This window comes from Toxotes jaculatrix, chromosome 7 (assembly GCF_017976425.1).
Source record: "Toxotes jaculatrix isolate fToxJac2 chromosome 7, fToxJac2.pri, whole genome shotgun sequence".
Classification (NCBI taxonomy): Eukaryota; Metazoa; Chordata; class Actinopteri; family Toxotidae; genus Toxotes; species Toxotes jaculatrix.
The window spans coordinates 24,237,594-24,255,565 of record NC_054400.1 but is presented as its reverse complement, the minus strand read 5'-3'; the positions used below and the strand labels follow the sequence as shown (position 1 = coordinate 24,255,565).

General features: G+C 45.7%; 1 protein-coding gene, 1 long non-coding RNA gene and 1 other non-coding gene across 3 annotated transcripts; 2 read left to right on the top strand and 1 right to left on the bottom strand.

Annotated features, from left to right (window-relative positions):
• The first annotated feature begins 405 nt into the window (after positions 1-405).
• LOC121184985 (uncharacterized protein C22orf15) lies at positions 406-2,100 on the top strand. Its single transcript, XM_041042923.1, has 5 exons — positions 406-430; positions 702-788; positions 1,097-1,219; positions 1,635-1,709; positions 1,864-2,100. Exons 1-5 carry the CDS (start codon positions 406-408, stop codon positions 1,995-1,997), a joined length of 444 nt encoding a protein of 147 aa, XP_040898857.1. The 3' UTR covers positions 1,998-2,100.
• A 3,319-nt stretch (positions 2,101-5,419) lies between these two features.
• Positions 5,420-11,072, top strand: LOC121184990. The gene is made up of 5 exons (XR_005894325.1): positions 5,420-5,597; positions 7,628-7,702; positions 9,352-9,546; positions 9,681-9,925; positions 10,637-11,072. It is a non-coding gene; the product is annotated as an uncharacterized LOC121184990 (long non-coding RNA).
• On the bottom strand, positions 6,397-6,469 carry trnal-caa. The gene has a single exon. It is a non-coding gene; the product is annotated as a tRNA-Leu (tRNA).
• Positions 11,073-17,972: the final 6,900 nt, after the last annotated feature.

Sequence of the window (17,972 nt, the reverse complement as noted above, 5' to 3'; positions counted from 1 at the left end):
TATTTTTTTCCAGGCAGTCTGGACATCACTGTCCAACAAGTTGTAAAATCCAGTGTGCCGGTCTGTCTGTGTGTAGAGACTCCATGGATACAAGCAACAGCAGTCCCTTGTCCTCTCATTTAAAAGACTTCAGCTGTGAAAAGGAGAAGAGGAGGATGCAAAATGCGTGTGTGTGTGTGTTTACCATCTCTACACTATGCAGGCCAGTTCATACAGTCTCTGCCTCATTGCTGAGTCTTAGTCCACAAAGTGTGTCCCCCAAAAACACTGATTTAACAGCCTCTATTGTTGCACTTAGTGCCCAGTCCAAGCTTGTGACTCCCTGTGCTCCTGAGGATAAACAGACGCTTTAAACTTCTGGTAGTGAGAGAACCAGTGGAGCTGAACCGAAGTCAGGATCAGAAAATGTTTGTCACTATTCTGTTTGGAGGTTAGTAAAGTTCTTGGACATATATTTTTTTCTATTTGCTTTTCAAGTAGAAAAACATGTTTTTCTTAATGTAAAGTAGGATTAGATCTGCTGTTTGAAGTCTGGTTTCTGAAGTATTTTAAACTTCGACATATATAATACAGTGGTGGACAAAAAACAAACACTTTTTTAAAAAATGTAGATTTAATTTTTAATTCTTAATTATGAAATGATCAACATGCAGATTTTAATGTGAAATGTTATATCTGTTAAATTTCAAATGTCTTGACAGACAACAGGATGGAAATGTTGAATCTCAACTGTAAGCTGATAAACTTCATCCATCATTTAAAGGAGAGGTGCGGTCTGGACTTTAAAGGTGAATTTTTTTGTAGGTTTGTTTCTTTTATTGTTTCAGATGGATTTTTCTGAACCTCGTTCTCCCAGCCACCATCATTGTTACCATGTGCTCAAAGCAATAAGCTTAAAGAAAAGCAGCGAGGACAAACTCCCATATTTTTTTTTAAAGAACATGTAAGAAAATCTCTTCTGTAGCGTCCATAACAAGAACAAATATGTACATCTGATCATTTTTGTAAACCAGTGTCATCTATTGACTAACAAGTCTGTACATTCAATTTGTCTTTTTGATGATTATGTGAGAAAACCATAAACTTCTTTCTGTAGAGTGTGTGGACCTGATGGACAGCAGTGGTTCACTGATGAACTTAGAGGCAAAGCAGCACAGTGTGGCTCCGGCCAGCAGCGTGCTGGTAGAGAGACAATGCTACATCCCCCTACAAGTCCTCCGTAAGTCTGTCTCCTCCATCCATCAGCAGAACTTCAAATGAACAAATGCCCACATTAATAAAACATTCTCAAAACCTCATTTAGTTAACAAATTGTGGCCTGAATAGTTTGATTCCAAGGTCCACAATGATGAGTGACAGCACAAACAAATTATGATGCTTTTGTTTCAGAGGTTCCATTAATGTAGGATGGTTTTCATGTTCAGTCCAATCCTAATTATAGTTTTAGAAGGACAATGTAAAACTCTGATTTTCAGTTTAGAAATACATATTATTTAAATACTAAAGGTTTTCTAAGGTATATTATATTTTGTTTTTGGTGGACATAGTACTTTCATCTCTTGATTTATTGTAAACTCTGAACTTGCTCATCTGTTTTATTACACATTAAAGTTCCTGACTTTACTTCCCTTCAGGAGATGATGATACTGAGGGTCAGAAATACGTGTCTCTCCTGAACAACTACAGCCAGAATCATCCGGAGTTAACAGGTAAATACAACTGTCACTTCAAGACTGAACTGAGACTTGAAATGGCTCTCTGAGGCCTCCTGTTGGTCAAACCCATGTATACAATATTAAAAATATCTTTACACAAAATATGCATCAAGTTCTGTTTATTAGTTTTTCAACTCTTCTGATGTAGAGCTGTTGAGGAAACTGTCAAACCCCAACAACAAGGACCAAGACCGAAAGATGAGAGGAGGACGGACACAGAGGAGCAACCAAACCAGGAGCAAAAACATCTCTGCAAAGAACAAGAGCCACCACATTAAATAGTTTCTGTGATGACTGATTCCTAAGTCTGATTTCTTCAGACACTTTTCTATAGAAAACCTGAAAAATGCATTCACACATGAAGAGACGTTTCCTGTGTTCATGCATGTCTCTCTCTATTATCAGAAATGGGACTTTGACGAATGTATGTTTTCTGTTTTTGTAACCTCTGAAACCAACTGAGCTATGTTAGAATTATGGCTGAGACCTTCTTTAATAGAATTGAATGCTATGAAAAATGACTCATTTTGTTTATTTTCACAAAGAAAAGCATCAGTTTTATCATATTTTTAATCTCACAGTTTCAGAAAGGACTTAGCGATGCTTTAACCACCAAGGTTTTCAAACAGCCACTTTCAGATAAATGTAGAATCTCAGAGGTAATGCAGCTGTGAAGATTAATACAGTTGTGATCCTCAGTTTACATACCCTGGCAAAATTTGTGAAATATTATCAATTTTTCAGAAAATATGGATAATATTTTAGAAATTTTGCCAGGGTATGTAAACTTATGAGCATAACTGTATTAATCTTTCATTATATTAGCTCTTCTTAAATCATAGTGACAAGTTGAACCACCCAAACGGCCCTGATCAAAGTACACATACCCTTGAAGTTGACCCGTTTGGTAGCTGTTACCATACAGTCTATGGCTGTTACTCTTTTAAGGGTAACTGTCCACACCTGTCACCTGTTTGCATGTAATTAGTGTCTGTGTATAAAAAGTCAGTGAGTCGCTGGGCTCCTGACAAACCCCTGCACATTTCATCTAGTGCTGCACTGACTTTGCTGGATTCTGAGCCATGGGGAAAGCAAACTGTCAAAGGACCTGTGAGAGAAGGTAGCTGAACTTTATAAAGCAGGAAAAGGATATAAAAAGATATCCAAACATTTGAGAACACCAATCAGCAGTGTTCAAACCCTGATGAAGAAGGCCCGTTTACAATATGCTAAACACCTGGACAGGCCTCAAAACTTCTGGGACAAAATCATTTGGAGTAATGAGACTAAGATTGAACTTTATGGTCACAACCATAAACGTTTTGTTTGGAGACGAGTCAACAGTGCCAATATGAAAAGTTTACCATCCCTACTGTGAAGCATGGAGGTGGATCTCTGGATGTTTTGGGGGTGTGAGCCACAGCAGCTCAGGGAATTTGGTGAAAATTGATGGCAAGATGAATGAAATGAAATGAAACATGTTATTAGAAAATACTGGAGGACAATTTGCACTCATCAGCCCAGAAGCTGCACATGGGACACACTTGGACTTTCCAACATGACAGTGATCCAAAACATAAGGCCAAGTCGACCTGTCTTTGGCTACAGCAGAAAAAAGTGAAGGTTCTGGAGCGGCCATCACAGCCTCCTGACCTCAGTATCACGGAGCCACTTTGGGGAGATGTCAAACGTCAGTCCCATTTAAAATAAGAGAAATTAGTTTTACTTGATCACTCATGTTGTCATTAAAGAATGGTACACATTTTACAAATTCTGCCAGGGTATAAACTTATGAGCACAACTGAATATAGAAGGAGTTGTAGGTGTCCGTAATCGTTCCTCCTGACCATACTGACAGCAGAGAAAGCAGTTTCAGTGCAAGAGATGGATGATTATATTCCACAGTCCTGGTTCTGTGTAAAAATGTGTTCTTCAGTTCAGCTGAAGCTAACGTGAGGCTGTGGACTCTGTCCCCCATCACTTACACTGAAACCATGTTAGGACCTGATGTTTTTACACCCAGTATGGACAAGAGGAATAATTAAAGCTCTTTCAGTGTACATATGAGAGGGGTCAGTATTGTTTTAAGACATCCGCCAGTTTGTTGCTAACTTTGTCTGCTGTTTGTTGTTCTTGCTGAAAACAGTAGTTGAGTTGATGAGAGTTTGTGGGTCAGAAAACAAAACATTGAGCTAAAAGAAGAAAAAAAGCTCCATGGAACTGACGGTCCGCAGTGTTTGGTAAAACTTTATTGAGTCCATGACACATTACACATACTCATTTTTCCATTGTCATGTGTAACATGACAGCAAACTTAACAGAAATATTCACAAACACACACATTTCAATACAAAAGGTTTTATTAGATAGCTAAATTAATCATATGTGATTTTTTTAGGGACCAGGACACAGTCTACAACATCGAAATCCCCATGACCAGCGGTGTCCTGCTGCTCCTCTCTGGTCCTTCGATGGGTCGGCTGCTCCTCTACGATGGGTGTTCGGTGTTCTCCTTCTGCTCCCCAGTGGTTCATCCTCTACGATGCACTGTAAAAAATGTCCGTGAAATAAACAGTGAAATACTGTAAAGTCATGACATAAAAAAAACTGTAAATAGAATAACAGCGAAGCAGTGTTTATTTTACAATAATGTGTTGTAAAATACTGAACCGAAAATAACCGTTAATTTCAAAGTAAGAATATGTTGAAATTACAACTTTTTTTGGTAGAATTTCCAGATTGCTGTAGTTTAAACAGAAAAACTGTTATACAAAAAGCAATACAATACAGTCAAAATTACAAAATGGCAGTGTTAAAAAATGATTTTTTCCATGTAGATTATCTTTTAATACAGAAAAATACTGCATTTAATTTACTAATTTATAATTTATATTATACGGGTACGAATATGTACAAATACAGCAATATTATGCTAATTAGCATTTTTTTTTAAAAAAAAAGGTGTGTCTTGTTAAGAACATAAGTAGGTTAGTAGTCTAGTAAAACCTAACTTAAAGTTATTTTGCTGGCCTGTCACAACATTTTGGAAATGAAAGAAAAAATATGATAGTTAGTTATCTTTGTATTGTTCATCAGTTCTTTTGCATCATATTAAATGTTAATAAATTGTAAATTGAAAAAATGAGAAGTTTTTTTTTTCATTCAAGAATATTGTTGCTGGAAATAGAGTATCTGTATGCTCTCAGACCATTTTAAATCTAACTAATGATTTCAAGATAAATTGTACATTCCCACAACATAACCCAAACATACCTGTTTCAATTTCAAACTGGCCTCATCCAATCACAGAGCAGCACAGTCTGTTTCTGTTTAGCTATTGGACTCGACTTAATTATTGCGGGAGCAGCTCGTAGAGCAGGGGTATTCAACTAAAATTTTAAGAGGTCCAGTGAGAGAAATTTTTTTCAAGCGAAGGTCCGGAACACTATAATGTCATATATATATATATATATATATATATATATATATATGAATAGCCTCATAGTTGTATCAACATCTACAACTGACTGTTAAATTAAAGTACAATTCAAAAATTCAATATTTATTGTCACTTAAGTTGTGAAGTATAAGTAAATCTGGGCTGGAATGGTGTCAGGGCCATCGTCTCTCGCTCTCTCCCGCTCACTCGCCTCTCTGTCTTCTCTATCTGTCTCCTGCTCACTCGTCTCGCTGTCTTCTCTTCCTGTCTCCAGCTCACTTGTCTATAAATGTCATCTCCTTGTATCGCTAACTTCCCTTTCCACCTGTCACTCACCTCTGATCTCTCTCATCTCTGTATTCAGAGTCGCGCTTTCACTCTCAAACGCCTGTCTCTGCCAGCATCTAGAAGCATCGACCACATCACAGACATCTGTTGCACAGGTAAATGTACAATTTTCCTCGAAGTTTAAACTCATGAGCCTTTTTCAAAAAATATACTAGCTTGTCTTTGTGAGCGAGGGTGTATTTTGCCGTCATAACGTGGGCTGTGCAGAGGTTAATTAGCTGCTATTGTTTTCATGCTAGCACTGAACTTTTATATCTGAGTTTTGTTTTTTGTCGTACCGCTGTACTGTGGTTTCTTACATCGTCTGAGGAGAGTTAAATCTTGAAAAAGCCTAAATTTTGTTTCTGATGGGGCGTTTTTTTGCAGTCATGGTGTAGAGGGAACAGCTTAATTGATGGTAATTAGTTAGCTACTAGTTACATGCTAACGCTTAACTCTGTGTTTCATGCCGTTTTGAAGTTGTTTTAGGCAGCATCCACAGAGGGTAAAAACTAAAAATAAACGGATTTTTTGTTAGCTTGCCAAAAATGATTACCTGCCGTTTTTGCAGCAAAACACTAGAGACATTGAGGGGTTATGTGCTGCACTGTAGAGTTCACAGGAACGAGCCACATTGTTTTTTCAAATGTGTTGGTGGTGAGTGCAAGCGAACACTTATGAGTACTTATGCAGCTTTTAAAGCTCATTTCTATCGTGCTCACAATGTGCCTGAAACCTCTGTTACAGCAAGAGCTGTTGTAGTTGATATAAAATGTGCCATTAAGCTGTGTAACTGCCAATTTCACACAGTGAAGGAACTAGTCATGTCACCATCTGCTGCTTATCTGGGTCCAGTCCCACCCGCCCAGTCCACAATGCACCTCCCACAGGTGGTGGGCCCATGGGAGGTGGTGCCGCCCGGAGTGGGGCTCAAACCCACAACCCCGAGAGGTTGAGTCTCGTGCTCTACCAACTGAGCTAACCAGGCGGCTGAAGGAACTAGTAAACCACTTAAAAGAGCATTTAGTGGAGGGGCGACCTGTGGCATGTCCAGTAACTGGTTGTAAAAATTCGTTCACTGTGAAATCATCATTTACTGCTCATATGTCCAGGAAACATAGAGCATGTTCAGTGGATAGCATAAGTGACGCATACAGGGAAGTTATTTCTCCTGCTGTTGATGAATCTGTTGATGATTTACCAGAAAATTTCAATGAGGGCTTTCTTAGAGATGTATGTTTATTTTACTTAAAGTTGCAAGGGCAGCTCCTTCTTCCAGCTTCAACAATACAGACGATTGTTGAAGAGATACAAAATGTGCATGAGTTGGGGCAGGATAATACTTTGAGTAAACTACATTCACTTTTTAAAAATGACATGTCTCTAACAGATGATGCTATTGCTAAAATCTGTGATTGTGTGAAAGATTCAGATCTGTTCTCTGCCTGTCATCAGGGACCGCTGAGAACAACATATTCAAGAGCGCAGACATTCAAAAAGATGTTCAAGTACATAGAACCTAAAAAAGTAACATTAGGAAATGATGAAAATATGACAGAAAGGTTTGCTTACTACATCCCTGTGAAACACACAGTAAACAACTTATTGGAATCAGAATTATGGCAGAATTTGGTGTTACAACAGACTTGTGAAACACACCAGGATGATTTTGGTGACATAATTGATGGTCAAAACTTTAAGTCCAACCAGTTCTTCATTGAAAATCCAGGATGTCTGAAGCTAATTCTTTACCAGGATGCATTTGAAATTGCCAATCCCCTGGGTTCTGCTAAGAAAAGTAGTTGCAGTCTATGTTTCTGTGGCTAACTTGCCTATTCATTTGCAGTCCAATACTGATCACATGTCCCTTGTGCTACTGTGTGCAGAGAATGACCTTAAACAATTTGCAAGTGCCAAGGTGTTCTCAGAGATGTTGGCAGATTTAAAAGATCTGGAGGAAAATGGAATAATTGTGGGTGGTGAAATAGTCAAAGGGGCTCTGTATTGTATTGCTGGTGATAATCTGGGTTCTCACACTATCGGTGGGTTTACTGAAAACTTTAGTCGTTCTCAGTACTTTTGCAGGTACCGTGAAATTACACAAGATGAGTTTCAGAGTGATGATCCAAATGTGTGTGGTCCACAGTGCACCCCTGAAAGCTATGATTCTGCTGTTGGAGATCTTGAAATGGAAGACAGTCAACACATCAAAGGCATAAAGGTGAACTCTGTTTTTAATGACCTGAGATCTTTTCATGTTTGTCAGCCAGGTCTCCCACCTTGTTAAGGCCATGACATTTTTGAGGGAGTCCTAGCCTATGATGTTGCACTGTACTTGAAGTATTTTGTCAAGAAAACGAAATGGTTTACATATTCAAATTTGAACCGAAGGATCAAGCAGTTAAAGTACAAAGGATCTGATGCTGTCACAAAACCAAGTGCTGTCAACCCAGAGTTGTCCAGGCTTTCGGGCCAAGCCATTCAGAACTGGAATTTCTTGAGGTTGCTGCCCGTGTTAATTGGTGACAAAGTGCAAAATGCAGAAGATGAAGTGTGGCAGTTAACTCTCCAGCTTAAAGACATTGTTGATATGATTTGTGCACAAAAGATTTCGTTGTCGCAGGTAGCCTATCTTGACATTATTATTCAAGAATATTTGGAAGCAAGAAGTGTTTATTTCCTGAGAGTCCACTAAAGCCCAAACACCATTTTTTGAGGCACTATCCGGCATTAATTTTGAAATTTGGACCCTTGATCAGGTTATGGACAATGCGGTTTGAAAGCAAACACAGCTACTTCAAGAGATGTGCCAGGCATCTGAAAAACTTTAAAAACATCTGCCTAACTCTTTCAGAAAGACATCAGATGTTTCAGGCATATCTCGCTGCTGGGCCAGGATGCAGTGAGCTTCTGCAAGTCAAAGACAGTTGTACATTTTATCCCAGCCTTTACAGTGATACAATTAAACATGCAGTGAGAGAGTTTGGCTTTTCAGAAAACAATACTAGCGTGTCCACAAACATACAGTACAAAGGTACATTTTATAAAAAAGGGCAGTTCCGTGTAACAAAAAATGATGAATTCATGGATTTTGGAGAACTTCTTATCATTCTAATTCATAATGATGCAGCTGTGTATTTTGTGATGATATACATAAAGCTGACTATCATTCAGAGTACCATCTGTACTCGGTGACAGAACAGAATACAAGGTTTCAGTGTCTTAACATCAACGACTTCGTTGATTTTTATCCGTTACCATCATACATTGTTAATGAGCACCAGGTCATGTCATGTCATCATCTGCTGCTGCTTATCTGGGTCCAGGCCCAGGTCGCGGGGACAGCCCGCCCAATTCACAATGCACCGAAGGCCTATGGCACCTCCACGGGTGGTGAGCCCATGGGAGGTGGTGCCACCCAGAGTGGGATTCAAACCCACAACCCTGAGAGGTTGAGTCTCATGCTCTACCAACTGAGCTAACCAGGCAGCTGGGCACCAGGTCATTCCACTGAAACACAGTGTGTTGTCGAAATAAATATGATCTTGACATCTGAAGTGGAAACCCTGCTGAAAATGCATGTGTGCTTAGTAAAATGATTTGACTCAAAAAATATGTAGGTAGATGACAGATGTACAGAAACAGAAGTCCTCACTCACATTACACAATATAATCACAGTAGAGGTAGCTGCTACATTGCCTGCAGATTTCATTAAGATGTACAGAAATGATAATTCTCACTTTATATACTCAAAGTAGGGGTCCCTATTATCTGTGTGTATGTAGAGCATTACTTGACTACATGGAAAATTTTTTTGTTTTGTTTCATTTTAGATCTTGACAACTGGTTGCCATTCTTCCTCATTCCAGAAATGACTGGCTTGGAGCAAACATTTCTACGCTTGCCTGACCTTCCAGAAATGACGAAAGATATTTTAGAAGAGGCCTTACAGTCCATTGGGGTGGAGACATATGATGATTTCCTGTTTGTTGAGGAAGCAGATTTGCTGACAGCTTTGAGACCAGTTCAGGCCTGAAAAGTCCCAGCTGCTTTGAAACGGAGATGTAAGACAAGTATTGCTGTACCAGTGTCAAAAATGGCCTGTGTAAATGATCAATCTAAAATATAAAACATCTTAAATTTAAGTTTTGTGTGTATCTGTCTCTGTTTTTTATTTATTTTATTTATTCTTTTTCAGGTCAGACTCCTGAAACAAGTAGCTCATCTTTTTGTGCCTCACCACCAGGGCCTCCCTCATCTTTGGAGTCTCTTTCACCCAGAAGTTCTTCTTCAACCTCTTCCAATAGCAGTCAAAGTCCTAATGTAGATTGGGTGGAGACCTTCGCAATACCCTGGGATAAGTTCCCAGAGGAACTGATACAGTCACTGGAGAGAGGAAGACGACCAAGTCCACGACTGAAGAGAGAGATAGTCCGACTTGTGGTGTGTGAGATGATGCAAACAAGTTGTAGCATAAGTAAAAGGAACTCTACAGAAGCTGCCGAAAAATGGTGGCAAAATACCCCAAATCTCTGCAAGATGTAATTGAGGGAAATGTGATTGGGCCAGGGTATCACTCTCTTGTAAAGCAAATATCAAGCACTATTTGACAGATCCCTGATTAGAAAAAAATACTGGATTTCAAATTCAAGGAGGTTGCTGTGATATATAGATGCATTTTATTGTCATTACCCTCCTGAACCAGAGGATCAATATTTTTACTTACTTAATTCCTGGCAACTGTATTTTTTGAGACAAGAAAAATAATTTGTAGACAATGATATAAATATCTTTCGTCATTTCTGGAAGACAATGAGTCTTTCTCATACATGGTCTGTAAAATTAAAAAAAAAAAACTAAGCTAACTGATTTGACAAAGTTTTGGATTATTTTAAGATATTGATGCATTATTTTGAAACTAACTCATTTCAAGATACTCATTGTTTTAAGATGCTAAGTCACTATTTTGAGACACTAAGTCATTATCTTAGGATTTTTTTTTTAGAAAATTTTGCATTATAATGACTTTTGGGATCTTTTTTTCCATCACACTGGGAGAAATGCTTTCATAGGGAGACACGGGGCATAGACAGCAGTATATGAAGTTTTTATTTATTTGATTATTAATATAACTGTTTTCTTCTGTTTCCCAAGATGTTTTTTCTCCATCAACCAGGAGAAGGGACCTAAAGTGGAGAAGACACACACTTCTCGTCTGCACGTGAACCCAAGGGTCCTTACCCTGATCCAAGAACTTTCAGATCATGAGTGGCGTGATTTCTGAACTGTAAGTGGATGACATCATCAGATGCCTTAATGTTGGCAAGTTTAAGTAGGAAGTTTCAGACAAAATAGTTTTTAGGTGACACTTTTTACACTATTTTTTATTGCTCTTGTATGATTTGTCATAGTAGTGTATTTTGTTGAGTGAGTAACTTAAGTAAGCGTAAGAGAGGACAAGTGGCAGACTGCTACTGTTGATGGTCAGAGACAGTGATGGTGAATTTGTGCTGAGTGGAGGAAAAGCTGAGCAGTTAAGTTGTTAGTCTGGCAGTTAATGTTCAGTTTAGGTTGAAGTTTGTCAGTGAATAAAGGCTTCAGCTTCTCAGACCAAAGCAAAGCTCCTCTGTGCATTTTTTTCCCCCTAACTGTGGTGTAGTGCTGCTATGACAATCGGCTAGGTTAATGGCGTATGTGGAGTACAGTTAACCTGAGCCATTTTACAAAGGTTTTACACAAAAGCCACCATAATACCATATACCCTGCTAAAATGCCACCACGGTTTGGAAGTATAAAAAAAACAGATACTGCTCAAGCCTGTATGCTACATATCATGAATATTTATAATGAAAAATTCTGACAATATTTAAACAGTGTACACAAGTAAATATGAAAAAGTAAATGTCTACAAGAAGTTTGCAGTTTTGAAATTGAATTGTCCAAGTGTTCAGTCTTCCTGTACTTTTAGATATTTCTATTTTTTACTGAGCAGTAATACTTAAGTAATGCAAATTTTTTTTGACAGATTATTTTAAAGATTGGTATTAAGTAAGAGTTGCAATAGGTTTTTTACGCCCTTTAATTTGCAGCTAATAGAAAATTCAATTTTAATACTAGATGTATTTTCACAGTAAATTCTTGTTGTTAATACTGTAAAATACAGTACATTATAAAGAACTTTTGAGTAAAATAAGGATGTCCTGCGGTGGGTCTGCGGCAGTGTCCAGCTGCTCCTCTACGATGTATCTGTGGCGGTGTCCTGCTGCTCCTTTACGGTGGGTCTTCGCCGTTGTCCTGCTACTCCTCTTTGATCCTCGGCGGTGTCCTGCTGCTCCTGTCTTTTCCTTTGGTGGGCTTTCGGCGGTGTCATGCTGCTCCTCTACGGTGAGTCTTTGCCGTTGTCCTGCTGCTCCTCCACGGTGAGTGTTCGGCGGTGTCCTGCTGCTCCTTAACGGTGGGTCTTCGGCGTTGTCCTGCTGCTCCTCTCTGGTTCCTCGTTCGGTTTTCAGCGTTGTCCTGGTCCTCCTCTACGGTGTGTCTTCAGTGGTGTCCTGCTGCTCCTCTACGACGGTTCTTCGGTGGTCTCCTGCTGCTCCTCTCATGTCCTGCGGTGGGTCTGCGGCGGTGTCCTGCTGCTCCTCTAAGGTGAGTGTTCTGCGTTGTCCTGCTGCTACTATACCATGGGTGTTCGGCAGTGTCCTGCTGCTCCTCTCGGGTCCTTTGATAGGTCGGCTGCTTCTGTACGGTGGGTGTTCTGTGTTCTCCTGCTGCTACTCTGTGGTCCTGCGATGGGTCTTCGGCGATTTCCTGATGTCCTGCGGTGGGTCTTCTGCGGTGTCCTGCTGCTCCTCTACGATGGGTGTTCGGTGTTCTTCTGCTGCTCCTCTGTGGTCCTGCGGTGGGTCTTCAGCGATGTCCTGATGTCCTGCGGTGGGGTTTCTGCGGTGTTTCTGCTCCTCTACGATGGGTGTTTGGCAGTGTCCTGCTGCTCCTCTGCGGTGAGTCTTCGGCGGTGTCATGCTGCTCCTCTCTGGTCCTTCGGTGGGTCTGCTGTTCCTCTACGATGGGTGTTCAGTGTTCTCCTGCTGCTCCTCTTTGGTCCTCGGCTGTGTCTTGCTGCTCCTCTCTTTTCCTTTGGTGAGTCTTTGCCGTTGTCCTGCTGCTCCTCTACGGTGAGTGTTCGGCGTTGTCCTGCTGCTCCTCTACGGTGGGTGTTCGGCGTTGTCCTGCTGCTCCTCTCTGATCTTTGGGTGGGTCTGCTGCTCCTTTACGGTGGGTGTTCGGTGTTCTCCTGCTGCTCCTCTGTGGTCCTGCGGTGGGTCTTCGGCGGTTTCTTGATGTCCTGCGGTGGGTTTTCTTCGGTGTCCTGCTGCTATGGTGAGTCTTTCGTTGTCCTGCTGCTCCTCTACGGTGAGTGTTTGGCGTAGTCCTGCTGCTCCTCTTCGGTGGGTTTTCTGCGGTGTCCTGCTGCTCCTCTGTGGTCCTGCGGTGGGTTTTCTGCGGTGTCCTGCTGCTCCTCTGTGGTCCTGCGGTGTCCTGCTGCTCCTCTGTGGTCCTGCGGTGGGTTTTCGGCGGTGTCCTGATGTCCTTCTGCTCCTCTACGGTGAGTGTTCGGCGTTGTCCTGCTCCTCCTCTACGGTGGGTGTTCGGCGTTGTCCTGCTTCTCCTCTCTGATCTTTGGGTGGGTCTGCTGCTCCTTTACGGTGGGTGTTCGGTGTTCTCCTGCTTTTCCTCTGTGGTCCTGCGGTGGGTCTTCGGCGGTGTCCTGATGTCCTGCGGTGGGTTTTCGGCGGTGTCCTGCTGCTCCTCTACGATGAGTGTCCGGTGTTCTCCTGCTGCTCCTCTGGGGTCCTGCGGTGGGTTTTCGGCGGTGTCCTGATGTCGGGCGGTGGGTTTTCGACGGTGTCCTGATGTCCTGCTGCTCCTCTACAGTGAGTGTTCGGCGGTGTCCTGCTCCTCCTCTACGGTGGGTGTTCGGCGTTGTCCTGCTGCTCCTCTCTGATCTTTGGGTGGGTCTGCTGCTCCTTTACGGTGGGTGTTCGGTGTTCTGCTTTTCCTCTGTGGTCCTGCGGTGGGTCTTCGGCGGTGTCTTGATGTCCTGCGGTGGGTTTTCTTCGGTGTCCTGCTGCTGCTCTGTGGTCCTGCGGTGGGTTTTCGGCGGTGTCCTGCTGCTTCTCTATGATGGGTGTTTGGCGGTGTCCTGCTGCTCCTCTGTGGTCCTGCGGTGGGTATTCGGCGGTGTCCTGCTGCTTCTCTATGATGGGTGTTTGCCGGTGTCCTTCTGCTCCTCTACGATGTATCTGTGGCGTTTTCTTGCTGCCCCTCTACAGCGGGTGTTCGGCATTGTCCTGCTGCTCCTCTCTGCTCCTTTGGTTTGTCTAGGGCAAAGGACCAGAGAGTAACAGCAGGACAACACCGAAGGGGTGTTTTCCTTTTGCTCCTCTGCAGTGTGTCTCCGGCGGTGTCCTGCGTCTCCTCTACGATGGGTCTTCGGCGTTGTCTTGCTGCTCCTCTACGATCGGTCTCCGGCGGTGTCCTGCTGCTCCTTAACGGTGGGTGTTTGGTGTTTTCCTGCTGCTCCTCTGGGGTTCTGCAGTGGGTGTTCGGCGTTGTCCTGCTGCTCCTCTCTGATCTTTGGGTGGGTCTGCTGCTCCTGTACGGTGGGTGTTCGGTGTTCTCCTGCTGCTCCTCTGTGGTCCTGCGGTGGGTTTTCGGCAGTGTCCTGATGTCCTGCGGTGGGTCTTCGGTGGTGTCCTGATGTCCTGCGATGGGTTTTCTGCGGTGTCCTGCTGCTCCTCTACGATGGGTGTTTGGCGGTGTCATGCTGCTCCTCTCTGGTCCTTCAGTGGGTCTGCTGCTCCTCTACGATGGGTGTTCAGTGTTCTCCTGCTGCTCCTCTTTGGTCCTCGGCTGTGTCTTGCTGCTCCTCTCTTTTCCGTTGGTGGGCTTTCGGCGGTGTCATGCTGGTCCTCTATGGTGAGTCTTTCGTTGTCCTGCTGCTCCTCTACGGTGAGTGTTTGGCGTAGTCCTGCTGCTCCTCTGTGGTCCTGCGGTGGGTTTTCGGCGGTGTCCTGATGTCCTTCTGCTCCTCTACGGTGAGTGTTCGGCGTTGTCCTGCTCCTCCTCTACGGTGGGTGTTCGGCGTTGTCCTGCTTCTCCTCTCTGATCTTTGGGTGGGTCTGCTGCTCCTTTACGGTGGGTGTTCGGTGTTCTCCTGCTGCTCCTCTGTGGTCCTGCGGTGGGTCTTCGGCGGTGTCCTGATGTCCTGCGGTGGGTTTTCGGCGGTGTCCTGCTGCTCCTCTACGATGAGTGTCCGGTGTTCTCCTGCTGCTCCTCTGTGGTCCTGCGGTGGGTCTTCGGCGGTGTCTTGATGTCCTGCGGTGGGTTTTCTGCGGTGTCTTGCTGCTCCTCTGTGGTCCTGTGGTGGGTTTTCGGCGGTGTCCTGATGTCCTGCGGTGGGTTTTCGGCGGTGTCCTGATGTCCTGCTGCTCCTCTACGGTGAGTGTTCGGCGGTGTCCTGCTGCTCCTCTACGGTGGGTGTTCGGCGTTGTCCTGCTGCTCCTCTCTGATCTTTGGGTGGGTCTGCTGCTCCTTTACGGTGGGTGTTCGGTGTTCTCCTGCTTTTCCTCTGTGGTCCTGCGGTGGGTCTTCGGCGGTGTCTTGATGTCCTGCGGTGGGTTTTCTTCGGTGTCCTGCTGCTGCTCTGTGGTCCTGCGGTGGGTTTTCGGCGGTGTCCTGATGTCCTGCTGCTCCTCTACGGTTAGTGTTCGACATTGTCCTGCTGCTCCTCTAAGGTGGGTGTTCGCCGTTGTCCTGCTTCTCCTCTCTGATCTTTGGGTGGGTCTGCTGCTCCTTTACGGTGGGTGTTCGGTGTTCTCCTGCTGCTCCTCTGTGGTCCTGCGGTGGGTCTTCGGCGGTGTCCTGATGTCCTGCGGTGGGTTTTCTGCGGTGTCCTGCTGCTCCTCTACGATGAGTGTTCGGTGTTCTCCTGCCTCTCCTCTACGGTGGGTGTTCGGTGTTCTCCTGCTGCTCCTCTGGGGTCCTGCGGTGGGTTTTCGGCGGTGTCCTGATGTCCTGCTGCTCCTCTACGGTGAGTGTTCGGCGTTGTCCTGCTGCTCCTCTACGGTGGGTGTTCGGTGTTCTCCTGCTGCTCCTCTGGGGTCCTGCGGTGGGTCTTCTGCGGTGTCCTGATGTCCTGCGATGGGTTTTCTGCGGTGTCCTGCTGCTCCTCTATGATGGGTGTTTGGCGGTGTTCTGCTGCTCCTCTGTGGTCCTGCGGTGGGTATTCGGCGGTGTCCTGCTGCTCCTCTGTGGTCCTGCGGTGGGTTTTCTGCGGTGTCCTGCTGCTCCTCTGTGGTCCTGCGGTGGGTTTTCGGCGGTGTCCTGATGTCCTGCTGCTCCTCTACGGTGAGTGTTCGGCGTTGTCCTGCTGCTCCTCTACGGTGGGTGTTCGGCGTTGTCCTGCTGCTCCTCTCTGATCTTTGGGTGGGTCTTCTGCTCCTTTACGGTGGGTGTTTGGTGTTCTCCTGCTGCTCCTCTGTGGTCCTGCGGTGGGTCTTCGGCGGTGTCTTGATGTCCTGCGGTGGGTTTTCTGCGGTGTCTTGCTGCTCCTCTGTGGTCCTGTGGTGGGTTTTCGGCGGTGTCCTGATGTCCTGCGGTGGGTTTTCGGCGGTGTCCTGATGTCCTGCTGCTCCTCTACGGTGAGTGTTCGGCGTTGTCCTGCTGCTCCTCTACGGTGGGTGTTCGGTGTTCTCCTGCTGCTCCTCTGGGGTCCTGCGGTGGGTCTTCTGCGGTGTCCTGATGTCCTGTGATGGGTTTTCTGTGGTGTCCTGCTGCTCCTCTATGATGGGTATTCGGCGGTGTCCTGCTGCTCCTCTGTGGTCCTGCGGTGGGTGTTCGGTGTTCTCCTGCTGCTCCTCTGTGGTCCTGCGGTGGGTTTTCGGCGGTGTCCTGATGTCCTGCGGTGGGTCTTCGGTGGTGTCCTGATGTCCTGCGATGGGTTTTCTGCGGTGTCCTGCTGCTCCTCTATGATGGGTGTTTGGCGGTGTTCTGCTGCTCCTCTGTGGTCCTGCGGTGGGTATTCGGCGGTGTCCTGCTGCTCCTCTGTGGTCCTGCGGTGGGTTTTCTGCGGTGTCCTGCTGCTCCTCTGTGGTCCTGCGGTGGGTTTTCGGCGGTGTCCTGATGTCCTGCTGCTCCTCTACGGTGAGTGTTCGGCGTTGTCCTGCTGCTCCTCTACGGTGGGTGTTCGGCGTTGTCCTGCTGCTCCTCTCTGATCTTTGGGTGGGTCTGCTGCTCCTTTACGGTGGGTGTTCGGTGTTCTCCTGCTGCTCCTCTGTGGTCCTGCGGTGGGTCTTCGGCGGTGTCTTGATGTCCTGCGGTGGGTTTTCTGCGGTGTCTTGCTGCTCCTCTGTGGTCCTGTGGTGGGTTTTCGGCGGTGTCCTGATGTCCTGCGGTGGGTTTTCGGCGGTGTCCTGATGTCCTGCTGCTCCTCTACGGTGAGTGTTCGGCGTTGTCCTTCTGCTCCTCTACGGTGGGTGTTCGCCGTTGTCCTGCTTCTCCTCTCTGATCTTTGGGTGGGTCTGCTGCTCCTTTACGGTGGGTGTTCGGTGTTCTCCTGCTGCTCCTCTGTGGTCCTGCGGTGGGTCTTCGGCGGTGTCCTGATGTCCTGCGGTGGGTTTTCTGCGGTGTCCTGCTGCTCCTCTACGATGAGTGTTCGGTGTTCTCCTGCCTCTCCTCTACGGTGGGTGTTCGGTGTTCTCCTGCTGCTCCTCTGGGGTCCTGCGGTGGGTCTTCTGCGGTGTCCTGATGTCCTGTGATGGGTTTTCTGCGGTGTCCTGCTGCTCCTCTATGATGGGTGTTTGGCGCTGTCCTGCTGCTCCTCTGTGGTCCTGCGGTGGGTATTCGGCGGTGTCCTGCTGCTTCTCTATGATGGGTGTTTGCCGGTGTCCTTCTGCTCCTCTACGATGTATCTGTGGCGTTTTCTTGCTGCCCCTCTACAGCGGGTGTTCGGCATTGTCCTGCTGCTCCTCTCTGCTCCTTTGGTTTGTCTAGGGCAAAGGACCAGAGAGTAACAGCAGGACAACACCGAAGGGGTGTTTTCCTTTTGCTCCTCTGCAGTGTGTCTCCGGCGGTGTCCTGCGTCTCCTCTACGATGGGTCTTCGGCGTTGTCTTGCTGCTCCTCTACGATCGGTCTCCGGCGGTGTCCTGCTGCTCCTTAACGGTGGGTGTTTGGTGTTTTCCTGCTGCTCCTCTAGGGTTCTGCAGTGGGTGTTCGGCGTTGTCCTGCTGCTCCTCTCTGATCTTTGGGTGGGTCTGCTGCTCCTTTACGGTGGGTGTTCGGTGTTCCCCTGCTGCTCCTCTGTGGTCCTGCGGTGGGTCTTCGGCGGTGTCTTGATGTCCTGCGGTGGGTTTTCTGCGGTGTCCTGCTGCTCCTCTGTGGTCCTGCGGTGGGTTTTCTGCGGTGTCCTGCTGCTCCTCTGTGGTCCTGCG

Excerpts from the sequence above, each read along its gene's own strand:
- LOC121184985 (XM_041042923.1), top strand. The coding sequence starts at position 406 with ATGTTTGTCACTATTCTGTTTGGAG. Across the intron at positions 789-1,096 it reads GTGCGGTCTGGACTTTAAAG|AGTGTGTGGACCTGATGGAC; the intron begins GTGAATTTTTTT and ends TTCTTTCTGTAG. Across the intron at positions 1,220-1,634 it reads CATCCCCCTACAAGTCCTCC|GAGATGATGATACTGAGGGT; the intron begins GTAAGTCTGTCT and ends ACTTCCCTTCAG.